At 40.4% G+C, this 25,187-nt stretch overlaps 1 protein-coding gene and 1 long non-coding RNA gene across 4 annotated transcripts in view; one reads left to right on the top strand and one right to left on the bottom strand.

Annotated features, from left to right (window-relative positions):
- RHOBTB1 (Rho related BTB domain containing 1) overlaps positions 1–20,819 on the top strand; it is a 55,710-nt gene extending 34,891 nt beyond the window's left edge. For all 3 annotated transcript variants that reach the window (XM_076339322.1, XM_076339320.1, XM_076339321.1), the window contains 7 exons: positions 7,180–7,365; positions 9,124–10,091; positions 10,520–10,638; positions 14,426–14,576; positions 16,312–16,400; positions 17,908–18,013; positions 18,525–20,819. In XM_076339322.1, the coding sequence (XP_076195437.1) occupies positions 7,244–7,365; positions 9,124–10,091; positions 10,520–10,638; positions 14,426–14,576; positions 16,312–16,400; positions 17,908–18,013; positions 18,525–18,694 (1,725 nt within the window). In that variant the 5' untranslated portion in view covers positions 7,180–7,243 and the 3' untranslated portion in view covers positions 18,695–20,819. The remainder of the gene's footprint in view (positions 1–7,179; positions 7,366–9,123; positions 10,092–10,519; positions 10,639–14,425; positions 14,577–16,311; positions 16,401–17,907; positions 18,014–18,524) is intronic.
- LOC143160935 (uncharacterized) lies at positions 815–24,753 on the bottom strand. The gene is made up of 3 exons (XR_012995454.1): positions 24,731–24,753; positions 19,581–19,659; positions 815–895 (listed from the first exon to the last, which is right to left on the bottom strand). It is a non-coding gene; the product is annotated as an uncharacterized LOC143160935 (long non-coding RNA).
- Positions 24,754–25,187: the final 434 nt, after the last annotated feature.

The following is a 25,187-nucleotide window of genomic DNA, read 5'->3' as shown; positions in this document are numbered from 1 at the left end:
AAAAGCCCACCTTTCCCTATGTTTCTGGTCTCTCCATTGTTTTGTGGATTTATTTCTCATTATTTTATTTTCTGACTGCTGTCTGGTGACAGCAGTCATCTGATATGTCTTACAAAAGCATTTTTAACTATATTCTTATCAGTCCCTTTGTATGATATTGTGAGTTTTGGTGTTTGCCTCGGGTTGATCATATGTGTTCCAGCTAGCCCTGTACCTTCTCTGGCTCTATCATTTTCTTTCATCCTTCTCCATTGATTTGGTGTTCAGGCTTTGTGTCTTACTTTTATAAACCCTGACTTTGCATGTGATACACAGAGTATTTCAGTCTCAATTAACTATCTCTAGAATTCTATTTATCATAGAATTTTTATTCCTGGGTTAGAGATGCAGTAATCGAGATCTCTGCTCCAGGGAAGGGAAAAGGCATGTATTGGTATGTTATGGTGGATGTGTATGCTGCAAACATACCTGATTCGAAAGATAGTTTTACTGAGTCTACCGGCAAAATTTGGCCCAGAATCATGCTAGGGTACCTAGCAGGCAGCCTGTTTCAATTGCAAAGTTCTATTTAGCACTAAGATGGAATTTTTCTTATGTAAATGCTGAACCAGAATTATGGGTGAATTTACTTCTTATAGCCAGCAATAAAAAGAACTAAATTCCAAGACTGTGTAAGCAGTCCTTTAAATGAAAAATAAAATTGTTTTCCTCTTGTTACATTGTTCCACACGACTTTGCCATTCTTTTTAGCACTATTGCTGGTTAGGCATTTGTACAGTAAGAGCAGCTCATACACGCTTCTGCAATGGAAAATGAGATATTTTAATCATTCTTTGTGATATCAAAACATTTTTTGTCATTCTCTGTAAATGCACCACTGGTTTCCCAGGAGTACCTGAAAGGAAATAGAAGAGATTTTAAAATATGCTTAACATTTAAGAATGATGTATTGTTTGTAAGAAATGTATGGGAAAACTCTTTCCACTTTTGAAGCACAGTCTTGAACTATGCAATTTTCTTAAAGGTAGCTTTATCTTCTTTTTTTATTACTGTTGTTTCCTACTAAAAATGATGTTATAGAAATTTTAGAAACAGATCTGCATGCTACTCACCACAAAATCTGAATATATTTCAGGGCATTTTGACAGTTTCGCACATTACACCAGTACTTAAGAAGCTTCACTGCTGTCGGTAAAGTATAGAACTAATTGATTCTCCTGCTCACATCCAGGGCACTGCATGGTCTTGCCCTGCCTTACCTGGATATCTTCAGTTCTTCACATGCCAGGCACCCCCTGCATTTTAGTTTTCCTAGCCTCTCATCTGTTTTGAGTGTGTGCACATAAGTCCTGTGTCTTATGTGTCATTTTGTTATGCTCACCAGTTACTTAATGAATTTCTTCTCATTTCATGTGATGGCTGCAACTGCATTTCCTAAAAACTGAGTCCACTTAAAACATTATCAGCCTTGCTTATCTGCACAATTTTTTTTTCAGCTCAGTGAGATGCATGCATGAAAAATGTTGTGTAACTGAGTGAACCTCTCTCTTCAAAATGTACCTCTCTCTTCAAAATGTATCTGGATTGACACGGAGATGTAGCAGGGTTTTGTTCAGCCATAAACGAGATTCTCAATTTAATTCTTAGATGGCCTTCTACTGCCTGAACCTACTGTGTTTGGGAACTTGGGAGCTGGTACTTGCACTCAGGCTGCTTCCCTACACAATCTTTCCTTTCAGGTGGTTGAAGGACTACGCAGGCGGACACTAGAGATAGCTCTTGTCAAATTCTGGTCTCAAGTGGGATAAGTTCAGCTGTGATGCAGGTGTCTGAGGAATCTTGGGTAAATTATGGGAAGTGTGTAAGGAAAAAAAACGAGGGCAGAAGGACTAAAAGCAAAACAACTTTTTATTGATAAATAAATGTCTAAGGATTAGCTGTTCTGGTAAAGTCAAGAGAGTCTAACAATTTGGATGAACCTCTACCAAATTGTTTTCTCTGTAAAATTCTAATAGACTCCCTTACTTCAACCTTGCTTCTCAGAGAAAGCTGATGTCTAAAAAGAGAGAAGAATAAAGACTATAATAGGACAAATCCACTGGGGTTTTTTTCCCCTCCCCCCCAAGTCTATTCTTAAAGTTTGATTTGATTAAATATGTGCAACAGACTTCTTGTCAACCAAAATATAATTTGTCTATCCTTAAACTGATTCTGTCAGATTTAACTCTTGGGTCTTGTTTGAGCTCTTTAAAACAAAATACGTACTTTTGACTTGTCCTCTAGATCCTAGAAAGATGAGAAGATAGCATGGCAATACAGTTCAGTCTTCCTCCTTTTCCTCTTTTCCACTCCCTGCATTGATTTCCAGAGCAGAGACATCTCCTCTTCATATTCTGTATTCCTCACAGCTTTATTTCTTCCCCTTTCCAAACTCAACAGTATTAGTCCATGACTGTATGGCAAATGATACCCCTTACACATGACCAGCAATTCTTGCGTGCAGCATTTTTTCCCAGTAACTTGTAAATTATAAACTAGGGGGAACAACTTCTTCCTAGGTAATGCAGTGTGTGTATTTCAGAAGGCAGCCTGTTTCTTTAATGAGACATAAATCCATGTTAGCCTACCTGCAGCCAGCACTACAGTTTATAACTCTAGATTCAGACTATGAAACATTAAACTTTTAAACACACTTGCCATGGAATATATGAGATATCATTTAATATTGCTGTTTCCTTGAAGTTCTGTCTATAATAAGAGTATTAGTGAAGATGGAAAGTATGTAGCAGTTTCTCGCTGAGAGATGGATCGGCAATGTGGTGTGTAGGTACATCTGCAGTGCAGCTCTTTACACCAGCTCTGGAACACACATAGCGTGTAAGCAGATGAGTCTTTCAAAATCTGTCCCAAACCAATGGAGTGCTCTGGAGTGCTCAGCTCCAGCTAGAAAACATTAACTTCTCTGCTGCTTCTAACAGCTCCATCCGAAAGGCTTGTTACATAGCTAATATACTGCTTTTCTCCCCCATCTCACAAGTTTCTCATTGTAGTGATTGCAGAGTAACTTCCAGATGGTTACAATGGTTGCCTGTAGCTTGACTACTGCTGAAGCCTGAGGTTGATAATTTAAAGTTGTCTTGTCTTTGTCAGTGCTATACTGCTTGCTTTTCGGCAGTGACTTGGACTGCTCTCTGTACATCTGATACAGTCCATAACTCATACACTAGGAGCTCACAGGATGGCAGCATGCCATGTGCTGATTCCTGCACAATCTGATTTGGTTGTCTAGAGGGCTTCTTTTCATTCTGTGAAGTCTAAAATGGGGTAGTTGCTTCCATCAAAAGTTCTTCTTACCCAAGTTTGGGAAAATATCACTGAATGCATTGAGGTAATACCTACATTAGGTAGATGGGTTGCTTCTCAAAATGGTGGTAAGGTTCTTTCTTTGCCCACAGGAGCCTCCTACAGGAAGTCCATAGCTATGTTTAGACCAAGCTGGGCTGACTTCAGATGTGTATGTTTTGCATTAAGAATTACTTCTGCGACTCCAAGGGGAGCATTTGAAGTGCTCTTACGCTGCTCTTACGCTTTAATGTGAGACTCCAATGCTGGAGTCTGGTCAGCCAGGAAGTGACAAACATGTTGAGTGGTGGTTGATTTGCCTACAGCTGAGAGAATCTGTTTCCCTTTTCCACCTGCCAAGTCCCACACATCTACGTTGTGTTCTCCCCTGTTTGGAGCCCCAGTGAGTAGAAAGAAACCTTTTTTTCTTATATTGGTGATGCAGAGTGTTTCACTGGTGGTTGATCACATGCTAGAGCAAGTCACACAAGTTATGAGTTTTGGTGATACTTAAGCATGTTCAGATGTTTCAAATAATAAGAGTAGATGATTCACAGTTTCTTCTGATAAACCTTTGAAAAGCAGAATGTAAGAATGACTGAGTTATGCATTTCCAATATGTACCACTGAATCAACAAGACAATCTGTTGGATATCCAAGCTACCATTTCTCTTTGCTGAGTTATTTGTAATACTTATCTTTGTTTCTTGTGATACTTCAGTATCAAACATCAGTATATGCTGTAAGTGTAATCATATGCTTTTGTTGTATTTAACGAAGGTGGATGCCCACAGTGCCTTATCTATTGCCCATCTCAATTGGATGGTGCTCTAGGAGGAATGTGATGGAGAAGTTCTAAAGCACTTTTTGGTATTCAAGTCCATGGAAATGTTTCTCGAATCATTCCTGAATTTTACTGCGAAATGGTTATGAAATTTCTTTTCAGAAAAAAGCTGTTTGTGAATATATTGCTGCAGAGAGAAAGAAGAAAGCAGAAGTAAACCTGATTCATCCTTTCTCATTCTCCAAGTAACCAAACCACACAAAAATGGCAATAAATTTTTTTTTTTTTTTAATCCTATCCTTTTATGTTCCCTGAGAATATGAAAATGGCATTGGTAAATTTTTAATGTTTTGGAAATATTAATGCATTATTTTAACCTGACAGGTTCTTGCTTTTATGAACAAATGTCAAACCAAACTTTATACTGAGGTAAATGTGCCTTTGACATTAAAAGGAATTGTAGGTATTTTAATTAAAGTTTCCGAAGGACAGTTTTCCCCAAATGTTCAGTCCTATGTAGACAGTTAATCTTCCTCATATATTACTGTCTCCAGTTTGTACTAATAGTGGAAATCGTGCTTATGACTTCAATGAAAATTTAATTTATTATGATAAGGTGGATGTATTTTGTGAGCTAGCAGACCCAGCTGTGGTGCTGGTTCAGCGTGTGAACTACGTCACTACCCAGTGATTTCCTATCCGTCCTGCTTATGGCAGAGGACTATTTATTTCTCCCTGTTCAGTACAGAACTCTCAGGATATTCATTTTATGGGGAAGTCCAGGTTTTCACACAGGATAAATAATATGCAAATCATATTTTTTTGTCTCTTTATTCTGTTTTTCACTTCATTCGGAAGGCAGTAAGATGGAAATGTCCTGTTAGTGCAACACTCTGTGTGTTGTGAGTTACGAGTAAAGAAACCAGCTTTCCCCAGCTCAGTTTTATGGTCGCCCAGGGAAGGTCAGAGGTGATGAGTTGCTCAAGAACCACATGTAGCTCTGTGGCAAAAATGTGAGACTCCCTTGGCAAGGGCTGTAACACAATCAGGGCTGTGCTGGGGCCAGTCTGCTGGATAGTCTGGGCCTGTCCTGTCCAAGGAAACAGATCATTACTGGCTCTTCTCAGGAGCCCAGATCTGTGGCCAGCCCAGCATCAGTCAGCAGCAGCGCCATGGGGGAGCTGTTATCATCTGCAGCCTGTGAACTCCTGCTGGAGCTCTGTTTCCTTTTGGTTTTCTGAGAGGTGTGATGTGTGTCTTGTGGTTTGTAGAGTCAGGAGGGTTGGATACTCGTGACTGCAATTACTTGGCTTAGGTATTAATTTCTGAAGGATGCAAGACAGTGTGTCTCTCTAAGATGCTTAGTTATAGTTAGCACCAGCCAGACAGCCAATGCTTGCCTCTCCAGCAGTCCTGATGATCTTGAATTAAACAACAATTGACCAGATTAGAATATGCGTAACACAATTTTTTTTATTTTAGCTGTACATTGATTTCTCCTTTCTGGAAGCTAAGCAAATGTCTGCTGGGGCCTAGGTTTTACTCTTACGTGACCTTGAATAGAGCAAGTTTGAGTTTAAAGGGTGTTTGCCTCAGTTATGTAGAAGACATAACTGAGCTGCTTACCACTTTGCTATTTAGTAGATAGCTTTCCAATTTGAAAAGGCCTTGTTTCTAGATATGACAGATGTGTTGCAGTTTATATAAGATACAGACTTGGAGCAGGAGCATTTTTCTTGCATTAAATTTATGCTCACAGCAGTACCTGTATTGTATGCAGCTATCTTTAGAAACGGTCTTGCTGGATATATCTGTGCCCTCAGTGAAATGTAGAAAGCAGCAGTACTGAGGACGTATTTCATTATTTAAAAGGTGAATGTTAAGATTCACTGCTGCTGCTCTATACATTACACAAACTGCAGACACAACACATTTGTGCTAAATTAAAGAATAATAGAAGTGAGATAGACATGATATTGCTGAGCTTATCCTGCTGACAATTTTGTAGCAGTAAGTTGCCTCCTCAAAATGTCCCTTCCCCTCAATTTTTCTTACGAGTTTCAATTCAACTTTTTTTCTTCTTTTCTTTTTTTCCCCATGAGAGACCCAAGAGCTTGAGAATTGTTTTGTAACATCCCATCCCAGTTTATAAATAATGAAATTGCCTGAAGTTAGGAATGCCCTGAGACAAGTATTCAAGCATTTCTCTGCCTTAGGGTGCTAGCTCTGACAAGAGTTAGGTGGTGGTTTAGTGGATGAACTGTCAACCTTCATCCTCATACTTACAATTTATAAAGCAAGTTTATTTAGTGAAGTACTTTTTGTTTTCTTAAAGCCTTTAAAAGCCTGCAAATATTGTCATGCTTACTCTGATATAAGCCACTGTCCTATTCTACACTTTACTGACCTTATTTTCATCGTAATGTTTATTTTTGCTTATATTGTAGAAGCAGTTATTCTGCAGTAATTTGCCCTTCTAACAGGTTATTTATTAAAGATGTTAGAGAATTGCTGTGCAAAGTGCATTGCAAAGGAGACCACCTCAGTGTCTAAAACAGTGCAGTAAAGGTATTTCTCCATGACAAGTTCAGAAGTGATCTGTGTCTGCCTGTGTGGCTGTTCTGAAGTCTTGCGTAACTCCTTTCTTAATTCCTAAGCACCAACGATCTTTGAATTGCAATTTAGGTGTCCAGTCAGCAGAATTATTTCTTGAGCCATGACAGCCTGTGAATAACTGTAGCGTTAAAGTAGAGAATGGCAAGCCCTACCTCTCTTCTTAGTGCTCTCTTCATACGTGCAGGGATCATCTCTCAGCATAGAGGGGCAGTGCTTCCTAGGTATGTGGCTTTGTGCTGCCATGCTTTTGTGGTGAAATGTGTAGCTTCTAGCAAACCTCTGCACAAACAACATGTATTCTGAGATCTGGGTGTCAGTGCATTTTTTCAAAGTGTAGAGTGGAGTAGCTTTAAGCTGGAGTGATGAAAATAGGTGAAGCTACAGCGGAAAGCATGTTTGGTGGGTTTTAATTGGATATTTTCTTGTTGCCTTTCTAGGTCTGATGTTGTTGTTCTGTGCTTTTCAATTGCTAATCCTAATTCCCTGAATCATGTGAAAACGATGTGGTATCAAGAAATCAAGCACTTCTGTCCTCGCACACCTGTCATTCTGGTAGGCTGCCAACTAGATCTCCGCTATGCAGATCTTGAGGCTGTTAACAGAGCCAGGCGGCCTTTGGCAAGGTAAAGTTTAAACAAAAATAAGAATTTTAAAAAATCACCTTGGTAATCAGGTACAATACTTTCAAAAGAGAAATGATAAAGCCTAGTTTCCTTTTTTTGTAAAATGAGAATATATGTGCTTTCTTCTTTTTAATTCTGTTGTCTGGGTTGGTTAGTTCTTTAACACATGCAGTTATTATATGTTTCCCACAATATTTTTGCACATTGGACTTCTAAACTTGTTTGGGTGCCTGAACACTATGATAATATAGAGATAATAATGGTTGCTGGAGGTTTTCATGTATGTCTTTCTCCATCTGAACATGTGTATCGTGTCCTACCCTGTCACTACTGTCAGGTACTGTTTTAAACTGACAGATTCTACTCAAGTTTTCGTAATTCTCAATTACTATTTTTTTGTAGACGTAATCCTAGATCATGACAGAAAATAAAGTGGTTGCAAATTAAATTTTTTAAAGTTTTGAGATTAAAAGAGAGTTTGAGATCATTCTGGAGAAGCTTTGTTTTTCCCAGATTCAAAAGACAAGCATTTACATGTTTAAGCAAAACAGTCCCACAATTACCTGCTCACTTCTAATTTCCTCCTTTTATGTGAATTTGAATGAGACCACATTCATGGAAATAATATCTGTGATCTTGTAATTAAAGACTGTATTGTAACAAATTTCCATAAAGGGATTGAATTAGTATTTCATGGGCTCTTAGAAAACTTTGCATTGCATCGCATTCAAATTCTTGACTCGGCAATATGATTTTCATAGGTTGGTTTGTTTATTAAACATTTCTTCATTGTGTGGGTGGGGTGGGCTTTTTGGTTGAGTCTTCAAAAGGAAATGTTTTTTCAAAACTCAAAATTCTTCTTCTGTCCTAATCCTCCTTTCTGATTTCACCATTAATAAAGTTTGAATCAGTAGTCTGCATGTCTAGCACAGACTTCTGCCACCTGAACTGATTATTAGCTGGCAACTAAAGCAAGCTGTTGTCTGGAGTGTGTTAAGTCTGTGCCAGCTTGTGTCTGCCCAATATGGTATGCTCAGAGAACGCACTGTTGGGTCATGTCTTCTGGTGAGCTGATTTTTTGTTGCGAAAATGGATCCTAGCCCAGACTTTTTTCTGGTTTGTTTACCCTACGTCGTGTATTAGAGCTGCTCTGGAAATTCATGAGTTCCCACATAATGCTTCTACAGCCAAAACAGGCCTATCTCTTGAAGGGTACGTTCAGTTACACTTTTGTCATAGGCTACTATGATTTTCTTTAAAAAGCATAAGGTTAAGAAATATTTCTCATTTCATATTTAGCTATATTTGTGGCGTTTCTATGTCATGAGAATTTCCATTTGAGTTTAAATGATGGATACAAAGAAAGATACTGACAGAATATCTGAGTAGAAAGGCATGTTAGGAGGTTTTTTAAATAATGAAAGTTCTCAAGCATCCTATCAACTTTTTTACTGTAAATTTCCCTTTAACAGAGAGAAGCCTTGCTCCATTTTGTGCAAATGATTTCTACGTTTATTTAGTAACATTGCAAAGACACCACCAAACTTAAAATTACAAGTATGTGCTATTCTAAAACTCTCTGGAGTCACGGTTGTAGATTTCCAAAGGGCTTTGTGGGCTTAATTTTATACTTTGTTTCATTTGAATTATATTTATCTCAGAATTGGTGCTGAGACATTTTGTAAAATTCCATGCTTTCTGGAGTAACTTTGTGATGATCATTGTGTGTGAGAAGGTTTGTTTTTTGTTTAACCCTAGGCCGATAAAAAGAGGAGATATTTTGCCACCAGAAAGAGGCAGAGAGGTTGCCAAGGAACTTGGGATACCATACTATGAAACCAGTGTATTTGACCAGTTTGGGATTAAGGATGTGTTTGACAATGCAATTAGAGCTGCCCTGATCTCCAGAAGACACCTACAGTTCTGGAAATCTCATTTGAAGAAGGTCCAAAAACCTTTGCTTCAGGCTCCATTCCTACCTCCAAAAGCCCCTCCTCCAGTTATCAAAATTCCTGAGTGTCCCATACCGAGCATGAATGAAGCTGGATATTTATTGGACAGCCCACTGTGTGCAGATGTTATGTTTGTTCTCCAGGAGCAGGACTACATTTTTGCTCACAAGATTTACCTAGCTACCTCCTCTTCAAAGTTTTATGACCTTTTCTTAATGGAACGTGAGGAAAGTCCAGACTTGGATGAAACACAGTGTAATAAAGAAAATACAAATAAGGATGTTCTGACAAGTCACCTTGAGACAAATGGTGACAGCGATGAGACATCCTTGAAATCTGCTGATGTTAAAATTCCCCCACCAGAAAGTACTGACTCTTTAAACATGCTAGAACCCGAACCTGGTGAAACAAATTCTGCAGCAAGATCTCTGTCATCCTGGGGTAAGGGGTTTGTTAGTGTGCATAAGGAAATGCAAGTGAATCCTGTCTCGAATAGGACGTGTCCTGTAACTGTGGTAAAAATGGATTCATCTGTGCAGGCCGGACCTTTTAAAACTGTTTTGCAGTTTTTATACACAGGGCAACTGGATGAAAATGAGAAAGATCTCACAAGACTAGCTCAGATTGCTGAAATCTTGGAAGTATTTGATTTGCGAATGATGGTGGAGAATATTATGAATAAAGAAGCCTTCATGAATCAAGAGATTACTAAAGCATTTCATGTCAGAAAAGCTAATCGGATAAAAGAGTGCCTTTGCAAAGGGACATTTTCTGGTAAGTAAATACATGCTTTAACAGGAAAAGCAGTAATTCTTTTCTCATTCATGTTACTGTTGCTTCAGAGACTTCAAAAACTGTGACAGCTTACGTTTTTCTGAGAGGAGGGATGAGCCCAAAATTATAGTGTTACTCAGGGCCAACTGTTCCAACCTGGGATTCTGCAGTTTAATTTCTCAAAATCTACACACAAGCTTTTAAATAAGTGACTGAATTTTCCAAAGTGTTGAACATCCAATATCCACCTTTTAAGTGAGGCTTTTTATTTAACCGTATAAAACGCTAGAGTTATCTTCGGGGTGGGGGTTGTGGGAAGTGAAAGAAGTCCTTGGTTAACAATGTGCAAGTGAAACATACGTTCTTGAGACGCAGTTTCACTTTAAACGCAGATTTGCAGCATGCCTGTTTCTTTGTTCCCATGGCAGATGTGACATTTAAATTGGATGATGGAACCATAAATGCCCACAAGCCACTGCTGATCTGTAGCTGTGAATGGATGTCTGCTATGTTTGGAGGATCATTTATTGAAAGCTCAAACAGTGAGGTATTTGTCCATTTTTGTCCATTTTGCTTATAATGTCTGACGGATTTAGGGTGATGGAAGCATCATTTTGTATCTATTTGAAGGGTTGCAATAATCCCTGGAATGATTCTTTATTCTTCCCTTGCAGACCTGGGATGCTTTTCTTCTTAAGGCATTAAATTAGGATGCCTAGGAGGATAACATATTTTCTGCAAGGCATGAGACTTCCTCCAATGCTGGAGTGTGTGTTTAAACCTGAAATCCTTCAAAATATTAAATATGGTGGGGGAATTAAATATGGATTTGTGAATTTCTTTAAAATACGTTTTAAAGTTGTACGAATATATATTTATACAATCAGAAGCATTACAAAGAATACTTGGAGCAGGGGCATCAAGAAAGGAATTAAAGGGAAAAAAGGTTAAAGAACATGGAGTGCTAAACTAGAAAAGGGGGCTGACTTCACAGTACTTCAGTAGAAACTAAGCTCAGATTCTCTAGTGCATCAGCTTGTCCTCTTGAGTAAAGCAGGTATAAAGTACAGTATAAAAGATCTCAATGCTTTGAATTAAGATTTTGCAGCAGAAGCCTTGTATTTTCAGGTGCCTTAATGGTCTGGTTTTCAAATTCTAAACACTCTGCTAATATTCTTTTCTTGTGTCTTATCCATACCCAGGTTTTGATTTTTGTTTTGATTTTTCTTGTTCCTTTCCATACTTACGGGTCTTGTTTATATGAAGAGTTCAGATTTTGTGTGTTTAATATTCTGGAAGATTGTGTTCTACTTAGATATTTCTTGCTTCGTCTAATACAGCTGTAAACATAATTCCTTTCCCAGAGGCATGCTCGACAAGTGGCTCATTAAAAATACATAGTTTGATTCTAGTAAGCAACATTTGGCAATGAAGAATATAAATTTATTTTCTACCAGCCTATTTCTAATGATTAACTTAACAGTCTTAGCTCATCTTTCCAATTTAAAATATTTAGCTTCCATTTTGTAGAGTTTAAAGCATTCAGTAATGCTTTCAGAAGTTTTAAAATATAGGCAGATATGAATTGAATTTTTGGTTTCCTTTGACTGATTTACAAAAAATAAAACCATCTACTTTTTACTTATTACTTTTTCTGTATTTGGGACACAACATTTTATAAACTCATTCACTGAATTTACTGTTCTCTGCACTAACAAAAATGTATTAATAATGAATGAGTTTCACAACTAGCTCCTCTTACTTGGAGAACTGAGCTGCTTCCCAGAGTGGCTGATATGCATAAGAGGTTCGTGCTGTAGCATTAACAGATCTGGGTTTGAATCACACCCATCCAGGCAGAGCTGAAAGAAAAATTCACAAGCCCTCAAAGGTTAACAACCATCTACATGACAACAATTAACCCCCTTCTAGCAGGAAGTATGTGCTGACTGCTTCCAAGCAGTCAGATTAAGTTGCATGTACATTTAATTCCTCATAATAATTTTATTATTATTTTTCTGCTCTGCCTCTTTTTTTTTTTACTGCAAGTTCTTCAGAATACCACAGTGCATTCTTCAGTGCCAGCATCTCATAGAATCATAGAATCATAGAGGTTGGAAAAGACCTCTAAGATCATCGAGTCCAACCGTCAACCCAACACCACCATGCCCACTAAACCATGTCCCTAAGCGCCTCATCTACACGTCTTTTAAATACCTCCAGGGATGGGGACTCAACCACTTCCCTGGGCAGCCGGTTCCAATGTTTCACCACTCTTTCAGTAAAGAAATTTTTCCTTACATCCAATCTAAACCTCCCCTGGCGCAACTTGAGGCTGTTTCCTCTCGTCCTATCACTTGTTACTTTGGAGAAAAGACCGACACCCACCTCGCTACCACCTCCTTTCAGGTAGTTGTAGAGAGCGATGAGGTCTCCCCTCAGCCTCCTTTTCTCCAGGCTAAACAGCCCCAGTTCCCTCAGCCGCTCCTCGTAAGACTTGTTCTCCAGACCCCTCACCAGCCTCGTTGCCCTTCTCTGGACACGCTCCAGCACCTCAACGTCCTTCTTGTAGTGAGGGGCCCAAAACTGAGCACAGTATTCGAGGTGCGGCCTCACCAGTGCCGAGTACAGGGGCACGATCACTTCCCTACTCCTGCTGGCCACACTATTTCTGATACAGGCCAGGATGCCATTGGCCTTCTTGGCCGCCTGGGCACACTGCCGGCTCATGTTCAGCCGGCTGTCGACCAACACCCCCAGGTCCTTCTCTGCTGGGCAGCTTTCCAGCCACTCTTCCCCAAGCCTGTAGCGCTGCATGGGGTTGTTGTGGCCGAAGTGCAGGACCCGGCACTTTGCCTTGTTGAACCTCATACAGTTGGCCTGGGCCCATCGATCCAGCCTGTCCAGGTCCCTCTGCAGAGCCTTCCTACCCTCGAGCAGATCAACACTCCCGCCCAGCTTGGTGTCGTCTGCAAACTTACTGAGGGTGCACTCAATCCCCTCATCCAGATCATCAATAAAGATATTAAACAAGACCGGCCCCAGTACTGAGCCCTGGGGAACACCGCTCGTGACCGGCCGCCAACTGGATTGAACTCCATTCACCACAACTCTCTGGGCCCGGCCGTCCAGCCAGTTTTTGACCCAGCGCAGAGTACACCCGTCTAAGCCGTGAGCCGCCAGCTTCTCTAGGAGAATGCTGTGGGAGACAGTGTCAAAGGCCTTACTGAAGTCCAGGTAGACCACATCCACAGCCTTTCCCTCATCCACTAGGCGGGTCACCTGGTCATAGAAGGAGATCAGGTTGGTCAAGCAGGACCTGCCTTTCATGAATCCGTGCTGGCTAGGCCGGATCCCCTGGTTGTCCCGCTCATGCCTTGTGAGCGCCCTCAAGATGAACCGCTCCATAATCTTCCCCGGCACCGAGGTCAGGCTGACAGGCCTGTAGTTCCCCGGATCCTCCTTCCAGCCCTTCTTGTGGATGGGCGTCACATTGGCAAGCCTAAATCTCTTGAGTTACAAAGATGTACGTTACAAACTGCTGATTAATGGGATTGACTAGCTTGGGTATTGGAAGCAGACTTACCTGCCGCAACCTTGAGCCCTGCAAGAATCAGTTTTACCCTGTTCTTTGGTGGCGTGATTGTGTGTGCAAACTGTAGTTGAGATGCTACAGTGATAGGTTACAGTTAGGGTTGTGCTGGCAAGAAATTAGATAGCTTTTGTCCTCATCTTAGTAGTTTCATTTCACAGTGGTTACACTTAATTATACATGTGTGGCAGAAATGGTTTACATTTTCTTTGCCTCATTTCTTCAGTTCTCAGTCCCTTCCCAACCATCATTTACTTGGATAATTTGGTTATTTATAAACAGACTGAGAGGGGTGGGGGTTTTGTTATCCTTTGGTTTCTGTTATTCTCGGAATCCCCAGAATATCCCGTGCCAGGAGCAGATAGATTGCATTCCTCAAGAAGTCTACCAAGAGAGGTTGGCATGGGAAGTGCTCAGTGGCTTTATGTATCCCACAAAGCTGTCCATTCGCAGGCTAGAAAGCATTGAACAGATTCACTGTTTGATGTGGATCCAACTCCAGTAACTTGGTAGAGTTGCTTGTATGTAAACTGGCAAAGGATCTGACTCTAGAGGTATGCTTACCTGTTGGCAGCTTCTTAACTTTAATAGAAATTTCTTTTTTGAAAAATGTTTTCCCTGCATTTCTAAAATGACTTGAAGAGAAAAAGAGACAGTCCAGCAAAGTGGCAGAAGTGAAATGTGGCCTCTGTATGAAAATTTCTTGATTATTAGAGACTCTTTTCTTAAATATCTTTTCCAGGTAGTTCTTCCCAACATAAACAAGACTTCCATGCAAGCGGTTTTAGATTACTTGTATACCAAGCAACTGTCCTCCAGTCAGGAACTGGACACGCTTGAGTTAATCGCATTGGCAAATAGGTTTTGCCTTCCTCACCTGGTTGCACTAGCAGGTAAGAATTTGTGGCCTTGTCCAATGCAGTATCTTCTGCAATGGCTGAAACATGTTTTAACGGCTTTGGAATGCACAGGATTTTCTCAAGTGTCAGGAAAAATAAATATATTTTTTTTCTGAAAGGGATATTGTAATACAAATTGGTATTTTCACTTAGAAAAACTTATTTGCCTTTCTCTTGCCTTTTTTAGTTTTGTGCTAAACCAGCTCAGAACATTGAAGTATTCTGTGCTTTAAAAACAGAAAGAATAAACCTTCTCTTTAGCATTAATATAATGTCTCTGGTTTGTAATATCTATTCTGTTGTTAATTTACCTGAAAACAGGATGGACCCCAGGCTTTCTATTATGTAATGAATGAAGTGCTCCATTATACATTTCTATTCCAAGAGAGTAACTGAGCCAATTCAAAACTGATCTAGATGATCATGTTTTCAGAAATGCTGTCTGGATCCCTTTTGATTGCCTAGATGGGAATTGGATATTTTGGTATATACGTGGGGATTCAACCCTCACTTCAGGAAGAAAAACTTTTCAATCACGTATTTAGAGAAAAATTACAGGATAGGATACTACTTAGTTTTAAAATTAAATCCATACACACCCCAGACCTCCAGGTTTTGTTGTTGTTGTTTATTTGTTTCTCTCTATCTATGTGACTTGGCATTGCTCTGAAGACATGGCCAAGGCCAAAACTCAGAGACAGATGAAGCAAAGCTACACGTATTTACAGGACAACATTTAGGCAAAATTTAATCACATACCGAATCCTAGCTCTCCTTCAGCTGTGCATCAGGACTGTGTACCTTGTCTTCACTGGTTCTGACAGACCAAAACTTTATTGCTTGATTTTATACGCACATTTTAACTGAAGTCTTGGTTCTTTTTTTAAGTAGTAGCAGCATAAACATACATATAGTATTAAGAATATTTCATTCCATTTAATTCTCGATGGAATAATTTTGAGTCCAAAGGCGATTGCCAACAACTGAACCCAATAGAATCAAATCAGCTGACAGCATTTCCCAAAAAACACTCAAACCTCTAAGATTCTAGGAAATAGTTCTAGGAAAGAGTTAAAGAGACTCTTGAACTGAAGTGACTTTTGGGGGAGCTGGTCAGCCTTCATCTGGATCCCTAGGAACGACTAATCTGGGGGCCTGAAGTGAACTTTTCTGTATCAGTGCTGTGGGTATACATATTAATAAATCCACAGTGCAATGGCAAGTGCACCGTTGCCTAAAAACTTGGCTATTGCTTTTGTATTACCCAAAAGAGACAGCTGATCCATATTTCTAATTTATATTGAATATTGCACCCATCAATTCTGCCAGAAAGAGACTAGTGGCTGCTGAACTTTGTCATTCTATAAGTCGTTATTAATTGCAGGCTCACTTTCCGTAAGAAAGAGATAAGAATTGTGTGTGAAACCAGAAATAGATAGTTTGGGTTGAGGCAAAGGGACAAATCCTCATATGGACTGTGCTCCACTGGAGCAAGACAATTTATACCTGTGATGCAGAATCTCCAGCCACAACTCTAAAGGGCAGAATTTGACTTCGCCCAAATCTGAAATTGCTCAGGATATCTGGGTGAATATGCCACTTGCATAATGCTATACTTAACACTAGGAGGAGGGAGAACATGCCTTCTTGGTTCTTTGTTACTTGTGGATGATCTGACCTTGAAATGTGACTGTTTCCCATGTGAGTGATGAGTTTTCTCCTCTAACAGAACAGCATGCAGTACAAGAGCTGACAAAAGCCTCCATGAGCGGCATTGCAATAGATGGAGAAGTACTGTCCTATTTGGAATTGGCACAGGTCAGTGTGCACTGTTTTTTAAAGATATTCTGGCCAACTGCAGGACTTGCTTTTAGCACCTTACTAGTTCTGAGCATTGCTTCTAAGTGGCTCAAAGTTTGCAGTTCTGAGAGTGACTGACAATAAAACTTAGTGTTATTTCTATTTTAAAGGAGGTTTTTCCATTAGTTCAAAGGTGAAACATATATTTAAGTAATCTTGGAGGAGTTGTCTTTCAAATATATATTTTAGTTTTCTTGATTGTGGAGCTTCCAAGTTCCACTTTCTCATGGCCATGCTTCAGTAACATGAAATGCAACGTAATGAAGCCGTTCAGGTTTGTAATGGTGACTGATTCTTGGGTTCCCTTCAATTCAGTTCCTGTAGATACTTTTAGACTGTTATTGCAAAGGCAACATTTTTTGTATTCTTAGACTTGACACTTAGACTGGCTACTCAGAGCCAGTCATCTGATAGTTCAGAGTGAGTGCAAATCTTACTACTTTATGTTCAAACATGTTTCAGTGTTTCTTGAGGCCCAGAAACCATGAAAAGAGAGAGACCCCAGGTCACAGTTAAACTGTATACCTCTGTTTTCCACAAGGAGTGATACAGCAGTCTCCCAGATACAGTAGTACAAGCTAAAATATTTGTTAAATTTTCTTATTCTTGATTTCACACTAATGATGAGTCTGGCTGCAGCTTGGCTTGAAGTCTGGTTTTTAACTAGCACTGAAATACAGCACAAGCTGGCCACCATGCAAGATTTCCTGCAGCTGCTTTCAAGTGCCTCTCTTGCAATACCTATAATGCTATTGCAAAACCAGGACTGAACCCCTTCCAAGAAAAGGCAGCTCACTTCACTTAATTTTGATTTTATGAAGGGTGTTTGTTCTTTTTTTTTCTCCTGGTTGAAGACAGAAGTGATGTGTTTAACTACTGTTCGGATATCCTCTGTGCCCAGTACCTACATCAATATGATGTGTTTATAACCTGAGAAGAGCATAGTAGACAGTCAGAACACCAAAATAGGTACACATGCTATACAGTCTGACTCGCATTATAGCTATGCTTCCTTACAACCATGGGAATCTTGTACAAGATTTTGTATTGAGCTTTCAGTAATGCTTGAATTCTGTCAACGAGCAGAGTTTTCCAGGGACTTACTTCAGAGCATGGTTTGCAGTAACTGATAGGGGTATATGACTGGTACAGTCATACCAGAAAATTCAGGTCCAGCATGCCTTGGGTTCAGATCCTGTGTGGGACCGAATGCAGTTTGCCAGATGCTGTGCATGCTAAGCGCCTATTCATGAGCCTTTTGGGCCACTGATTGTTCCAGCAGAATTGTGCAACAAGGTCTAGGGCATCTAGAGGCCACTTCAGCCTCAAAAGCTCCCCTGTATGCTTGGGAGAGTGCTGCCAGATACAATCTGCTGGGGACCATTCTAGCTTTAGTTGCTAATTGGGGCTGCAAAATGAATGATAACCTCAGGAAATGGAATAAGCTCTTTGTTTTTCTTTACAGTTTCACAATGCTAACCAGCTGGCAGCTTGGTGCTTGCACTACATCTGCACCAATTACAACAGTGTTTGCTCCAAATTCCGCAAGGAAATCAAAGCTAAATCTTCAGGTACGGGCAACTTTCCTCCCCAGTTTTCATGAGGTTTCCCCTTCTTTCTCCCCACCCAGCTGATTAAACATGAAGACAGTGAGCTCAGATGGCTAAGCCGTGAGACTGAACCTCTGCACTATCTTGAGTAGCATTCATAAATTCTTCTTATCTGCAAAGAAAGGTCGTAATCATTAGCCTGATTCCTGGGCAAGTATTATGTTCTATACCTATTTCAGTGATGCTAAAAGGAACAGAGCTGTTTTCAGGCTCCACAATGAAAAATATACTCTGTAAAGGGCTTGCTTTTTTACACTCCTTGGTGCGGACTAAGGCCTCTTGAGTGCAACCACTTTCAAAGTCTTTTCACCCTGTAAGTAAGGCATATGAGGAAACTGGGGGAATCCCCAATAAGCCAGCTAACAGAAAGACCGGATAAATGATTAGCGGCATAGCTTTTTGCAGACATTTCCGGGATTTGTGTATCTTATTGGCTTGTTTGGGGGCTTTTTGGTTGTTTCTTTTTAATCAGATAATCAAGAATATTTTGAGAGGCATCGCTGGCCGCCTGTGTGGTATTTGAAGGAAGAAGATCACTACCAGCGAGTTAAGAAAGAAAGAGAAAAGGAAGATGTTGCACTGAATAAACATCATTCAAAGCGGAAGTGGTGCTTCTGGAATTCCTCTGCTGTAGTTGCCTGAACAAAGCAAATAAGTGGAAATCCATAGCCACTGTCAGAAATTAGTCTTATTGTTAGAAATAAGATGTAGTTCAGGTTTTCAGGAAACTTTGTTCCATGTGTGCATTTATTATTGCTAGGGTCAAAAGCACAAGCTCACTGAAAGTGAGCCTGGAACAGCTCCTCGAAGTCATATGTATATTTTTGGCTAGTAAGCAGATAAATGTCTACCATTATTACATTTCTTTTTATATTAAAAAAAAATCTCCAGCATTAATGTTTCAATCTCCAGTTGGGAAATATTTTTATACTGTCTGGTGTATTTTGTTCAGATAAAAGTCGGGATACCGTTTTATTTTACAGACCACAAAATAACCATGTAGCAGCTTTGTAATTAGATTTTAACTATTTTTACTATGTGAGTACAGTGAAATAGACAATCTTCAGTCATAAGAGACCGCTTTTAGAGTATCTCATAAAAAGTCACCTTAGGAGAAAATCTAGTTGCCTAGTATAGGTTGTCTTTTTTAAACTAAGTACTGTGCACTGGTAATATCATTAGATGGTTATTTCCCCTTTCTAAAGTAAAGGGTTAGAATAAGATCCAATACTGCAAGATATAGAGTGCTTGATCTTTGCTCAGCTGAATAATAGGCAGTGTAATTACCTGTTCAAGTGCGGGCAAATGTATTTCTAATATTTGCCATGTAAGTGCAAATAATTATGACTATGTGGGCCATGTGAAATCTAGTGATTCTAAGTATTCAGAGGTTTTATATGTCTAGATCAAAGAGAATATTTCTAAAATCATTTAGAAGGGCTTATTAATTTATATCCTTATACAAGTATGGATCTGAATACAAAAAGCAGTTTCACTGCTTGCATTTGAATTACTGCATGGCAGTTACCTTGTTCTGTGGGATCTTAACCATGCAGCCGTTCCTCATGCTGAATTCCTTTTTGCTTCAGTGCAAGCAAATGAAAGGGCTGCAAAAACAAGTAGGAGTTATCTAGTGTTACAGCATTTTGTAAATGAAGAAGGGTCTTCACACACAAGATCACTTCAGTTTGATCCAAATTGTTTTATAGCTTTTCCCAGGCAGAACTCAAAATGTTAGATTATTTTTAAGTAGATCATATATTTCCCCTAGAAGTAGGTATTCCCAGAAAGCTGGGGGCAAAATGATGGCAGAAAGGCAGGAATTCTGCACAAGTGGTGCAAGAAAAAAAAAAAGCCTCCAGTGTTTTCAAATAGCCTGTCTGTTTATGACTTTTTATCAACCATTACTCTAAAGCTGCAGTGTTACACTAGATTACATAAGGTTGAGAGCATTTTTCAAAAGACCAAAACTAAAATACATAGACTGTAGAACATACACATGCAATCCTGTACAGTGTCTCAGGCACAACTCTGTAACCGAGGTAGTATTGTGTATTAGGTTTGTTAATATTGTTTTGTGCTGGCAGCTCAGCATGCCAATGTGAAAAGCTGTTTGTTTGGTGTTTTTTTTCTGTATTCAAAGGCAAGGCAGTACAGTCAAACCCCAGTACTGTAGGTCAGGAAAGGCTTTGGACTGAAAGCCATATACATCTTTATATATTTGCGTTCTGAATGGACTAATTCTTGGCAGATGCTACCACAGGATGGTAGAAGCCACCCAGCATGGAAAGAGATGCTGCTCTACAAACTTTTATAAGGAAAGCAGGTGACAGATTCCTACCCCTATGAGATTTATCACCATACGGTGATAAAGAAGGGCTATAAATGATGGTTGCAAATATGTCTCCTTAATTCTTGGTCAGTGATAACGTATATTGTGGAGGAGAAGAATGAATGAGAGAAGACGTGTCAAGACTAAGATGAGATAAATACCTGTTGTCATAAAATGTTAACCAGTCACATTTTAAGTAAGTATTGCTACTAGGTTTTACACAACCAAAGCTACTGTATGATTGTAATCTTGCCAAACTGTAATGGATACATGAACCTGAGGTATATGCAATAATATCCAGTTGTGCTAGTTATCAGCTACTATAACCAAGTGGCTGGTTCATTTGGTTAATGCTGTCTATGGCCTTTAATCTTGGTGGTTATTTTGTGTTTTTTATTTTGCAAAAAAAAAGTCAATAAAACTGTTTAGTTACAAATTGTTTTCCAGCTCTTTGAAGAAGCTTCCTAAATTTTGCATTAGGTGTCGCCCTTTTTAGTGCTGCTTGTAAGCATTCAGTTGTGGTATCATTCATTGAATTTTACTGAACTGATACTTGCATGGCATATTAGGATTTACGGTTAGGAACGTCACAAGGAAATCCTACAGTGTTTGTATATGATGGTGGAAGGTTGGTGCTTGTCACTTACTGTTAAACTGCATAGCAAAAAAAATCTCTTGCCAGTTTTCCCCATGGTTTCTGATATTTAATTACCATGATATTACCCAAGGGACATGAAACTAATTAGTCATGACAGACGTGGGGAGGAAAAATGCAGGTAAACAGCAGGAAGTCCGTAAGGTTTTCAGTATGCTCTAAACTTTGTACAGACACTGTTTTCCCTGCTTTCTCACTGCCTCAGTTGTCAACCATTATACAGAATCTCTCATTACCTGTTAGTGGACTCAGCAACTACCTCCCTGAATATAGGTTGTTTAATTGATAGAGGTAGAAAGTTGGTGTTTTTCTGGAGGATTTTTGCAAGATGTCATGCAAAGAATGCCATGTTTGTGACTTTTTTAAAGCTTTTAAGCAATACCAAGGACATTGAAAGTAAGCACATTCAGCACACTGTACATTTTTTTAACATGCTGATTTATGAGAATGTTACATACCTCTGATTTATTTTTTGGAAGCAAAATTTTATTTCTTTGATCTTACCATTAGAAAAGGTAATGGGCTCAACAGAAAAAGTGGCGACACATGTAAAAATGTTTCTCTTGATTGATTATGATAAAGCCAGTAGCATGGAAGGAAGGAGGAAATCAGAAGTATTGCTCTTCAGGGCATTCTTTTTTAAATATTATGACCGTTTAGAAGAATCATAGAATCATAGAATCATTGAGGTTGGAAAAGACCTCTAAGATCATCGAGTCCAACCGTCAACCCAACGCCACCATGCCCACTAAACCATGTCCCTAAGTGCCTCATCTACACGTCTTTTAAATACCTCCAGGGATGGGGACTCCACCACTTCCCTGGGCAGCCTGTTCCAATGTTTCACCACTCTTTCAGTAAAGAAATTTTTCCTTACATCCAATCTAAACCTCCCCTGCCGCAACTTGAGGCTGTTTCCTCTTGTCCTATTGCTTGTTACTTGGGAGAAGAGACTGACACCCACCTCGCTACAACCTCCTTTCAGGTAGTTGTAGAGAGCGATGAGGTCTCCCCTCAGCCTCCTTTTCTCCAGGCTAAACAACCCCAGTTCCCTCAGCCGCTCCTCGTAAGACTTGTTCTCCAGACCCCTCACCAGCCTCGTTGCCCTTCTCTGGACACGCTCCAGCACCTCAACGTCCTTCTTGTAGTGAGGGGCCCAAAACTGAGCACAGTATTCGAGGTGCGGCCTCACCAGGGCCGAGTACAGGGGCACGATCACTTCCCTACTCCTGCTGGCACACTGCCGGCTCATGTTCAGCCGGCTGTCGACCAACACCCCCAGATCATTCTCTGCTGGGCAGCTTTCCAGCCACTCTTCCCCAAGCCTGTAGCGCTGCATGGGGTTGTTGTGGCCGAAGTGCAGGACCCGGCACTTGGCCTTGTTGAACCTCATACAGTTGGCCTGGGCCCATCGATCCAGCCTGTCCAGGTCCCTCTGCAGAGCCTTCCTACCCTCGAGCAGATCAACACTCCCACCCAGCTTGGTGTCGTCTGCAAACTTACTGAGGGTGCACTCAATCCCCTCATCCAGATCATCAATAAAGATATTAAACAAGACCGGCCCCAGTACTGAGCCCTGGGGAACACCGCTCGTGACCGACCGCCGACTGGATGTAACTCCATTCACCACAACTCTCTGGGCCCGGCCATCCAGCCAGTTTTTGACCCAGCGCAGAGTCCACCTGTCTAAGCCGTGAGCCGCCAGCTTCTCTAGGAGAATGCTGTGGGAGACAGTATCAAAGGCCTTGCTGAAGTCCAGGTAGACCACATCCACAGCCTTTCCCTCATCCACTAGGCGGGTCACCTGGTCATAGAAGGAGATCAGGTTGGTCAAGCAGGACCTGCCTTTCATGAATCCGTGCTGGCTAGGCCGGATCCCCTGGTAGAAGTTACATGTCCTTTGTTTCTGGGGAGTCTCATTCAGCTTATTTCTTAGAAACAGTGTTTTTCTATTTGTTCTTTAAGACAGAATTTCTGTGAGCAAGTTCCTCTGTGTCACACACAAACCAGTTTCTGTGGCTTCCCACCCACAAATAGCACACCAAAGCCAGAAACAGAAGTGTTTTGTGAGTAAGATGGGATTGGCCACACTTCAGCCACAACTCACTAATTTCATTCACTGAAGACCTACTCATCACTGTCTTTTAGTCAGATCAGGCCTCAAAGTGTGTAACGGTAAGCTAGATAGTACTAAATAGTGGGTACATTAGGAAGGGTTGCCTAGTAGAAGAGACTAATCTGGACATCCCTTCTGAGCACTGAAAGCAGGATTGTACCAGAGCAAGTAAGGCAGGAGCAGCACAGTACTTTATTGCCCTAATTCTTCAGCAACTTACCCACAGGTATCCCTCAAGAATAACTTATGCCTAAAAGTGTTTGATTTGTAAAATCAGGGAGTTTTTCCATGTTCCAGTAACAAAAACTGGGAGACCAGCTGAAGTCATCTTGGAAATCCTGCTCTGAGGGCCAAGTCTTCCATCTTCGGTACAAAGAGGTTTAGGTAAAGATCTAATGTACTAAATAGGATTAATTTTGGTACCTAAACTCTAGGATGGTCAAATATTTCAGTTCTTCCAGACTTTTTAAGATTACAGTCTGGTGAAGAGATTTGCTTTGTCAGATGAAACTAGTTTTGTCCCTATTCTATCTCTTTTTTTCCTAGATCACAGTCTTTATACTCTTATCACTGGATAAGCCAGCATTTTTTTACTCTGGGTTGGAATCCAAGGTATGTACTATGCAGTGAGGTGTCTTTAAGGTGGCTGCTTGCCGCTCCTGAATCCCCTTAGATTTTTGGTCTATTAAAATGATCTAACAGCATTTGCATGAGTCTGCTTCTCCTGCAGGCAAAATTCCTATTGAAATGGATGTGATAGCCCACACACACACTTTGGGCTTTGAGATGCCACCTAATGAATTTACACATTATCGCTTGCCTGTGTTCCAAAGCTGCTAATAGAAGTTTGCTCTATATGTACTGCATGCAGGATAAGACAGTGTGTTAGCAGCAATAGTCCCCATCCTGCAGGCTCTACAATAGGATAATTCATTGTCAGTTAACGTATGCCTTTGCCTTTAGCTAAGAGAAGATAACCTGTGTCATGGATTCACTTTGCACTAGCAGCCAGAGTAGTGAGACTATTGTATATTTATACATGCAAACTAAATCCCTCACTGCTGCTTACATAAAAATCTTGATTCCTGGAAGAAATATGAAAAGCTTTTGGAACAAGGCTGCAGGAGACTAAGAAGAAAATTTGAACATCAGAGGATGCAAGGATGATTATGCTAATGTATCCCAGCTCTAGAGAAAGTCAAACTGAGATAAAGATGTGATTCAGGGAGAGCAGTTAGCATGGGACAACAGAATTGTAATGGTTCCTTTATAATCCTTCAGCCTCATTATTTCATTTGTAAGCAGGCCATACAGTTACAACATCCCACTGGGCTGTTCTCCAGCAATAGATGTTCTCATCATGCAGGTCCTGCATCCCCCCTCCACAGGGTGGGGGAGACACAGGTTACCGTGAAAACATTATATTGCTCATTCATCTCAAGTCCTTTCCTGTATAGCACTGATACCCCACAATCTGTCCTTTGGCCTGCAGAGGAGCTCAGTACCACCTGCTGGACATGGTATATCTATTTTTGTCTCATGTTGAAGGATATTCCAGAACAGCGAGGACCTTACCCCAACGTATGAAGGATCTCCAGCCAGTCTCCTTCACTGGGACAGCACACAGTAGAAGAACAAAGCTCTGTGGCAGCCAGGTATTGGCCTGTTTAGGGATTTCAAGATAAAAAATATAAAATAAACAACTTTCAAAAAACACTCAAAGTCAGAGACCAAGTCACAGAACACACAGGGACCAGCTGCGTGACAGCCTGGACAGCAGTATTTCAGGTACCATTTAAAGATGCTAAACTGGGGAGGGGTAGATTCCCTGTAGATAGCAGCTCTGGTTTTCATCTTTAAAGAAAAGCAGCCTTCACCATTAGATAAGATTAGCAAGCAGTGTGCCATCCCTCCGTATTGCACAGGTCTGAGCAGCCACACTGGAGGACTGTCTCTTCCCCCCACCTCATTCTGGCTGCTCTGAAGTTTTAGATAAGCAGCCAGGTGATGATACTTCACAGGAAGGATTTTC

This window comes from Aptenodytes patagonicus, chromosome 5 (genome assembly GCF_965638725.1).
Source record: "Aptenodytes patagonicus chromosome 5, bAptPat1.pri.cur, whole genome shotgun sequence".
NCBI classification, from domain to species: domain Eukaryota; kingdom Metazoa; phylum Chordata; class Aves; order Sphenisciformes; family Spheniscidae; genus Aptenodytes; species Aptenodytes patagonicus.
This window is presented reverse-complemented; position numbering and strand designations above follow the sequence as displayed.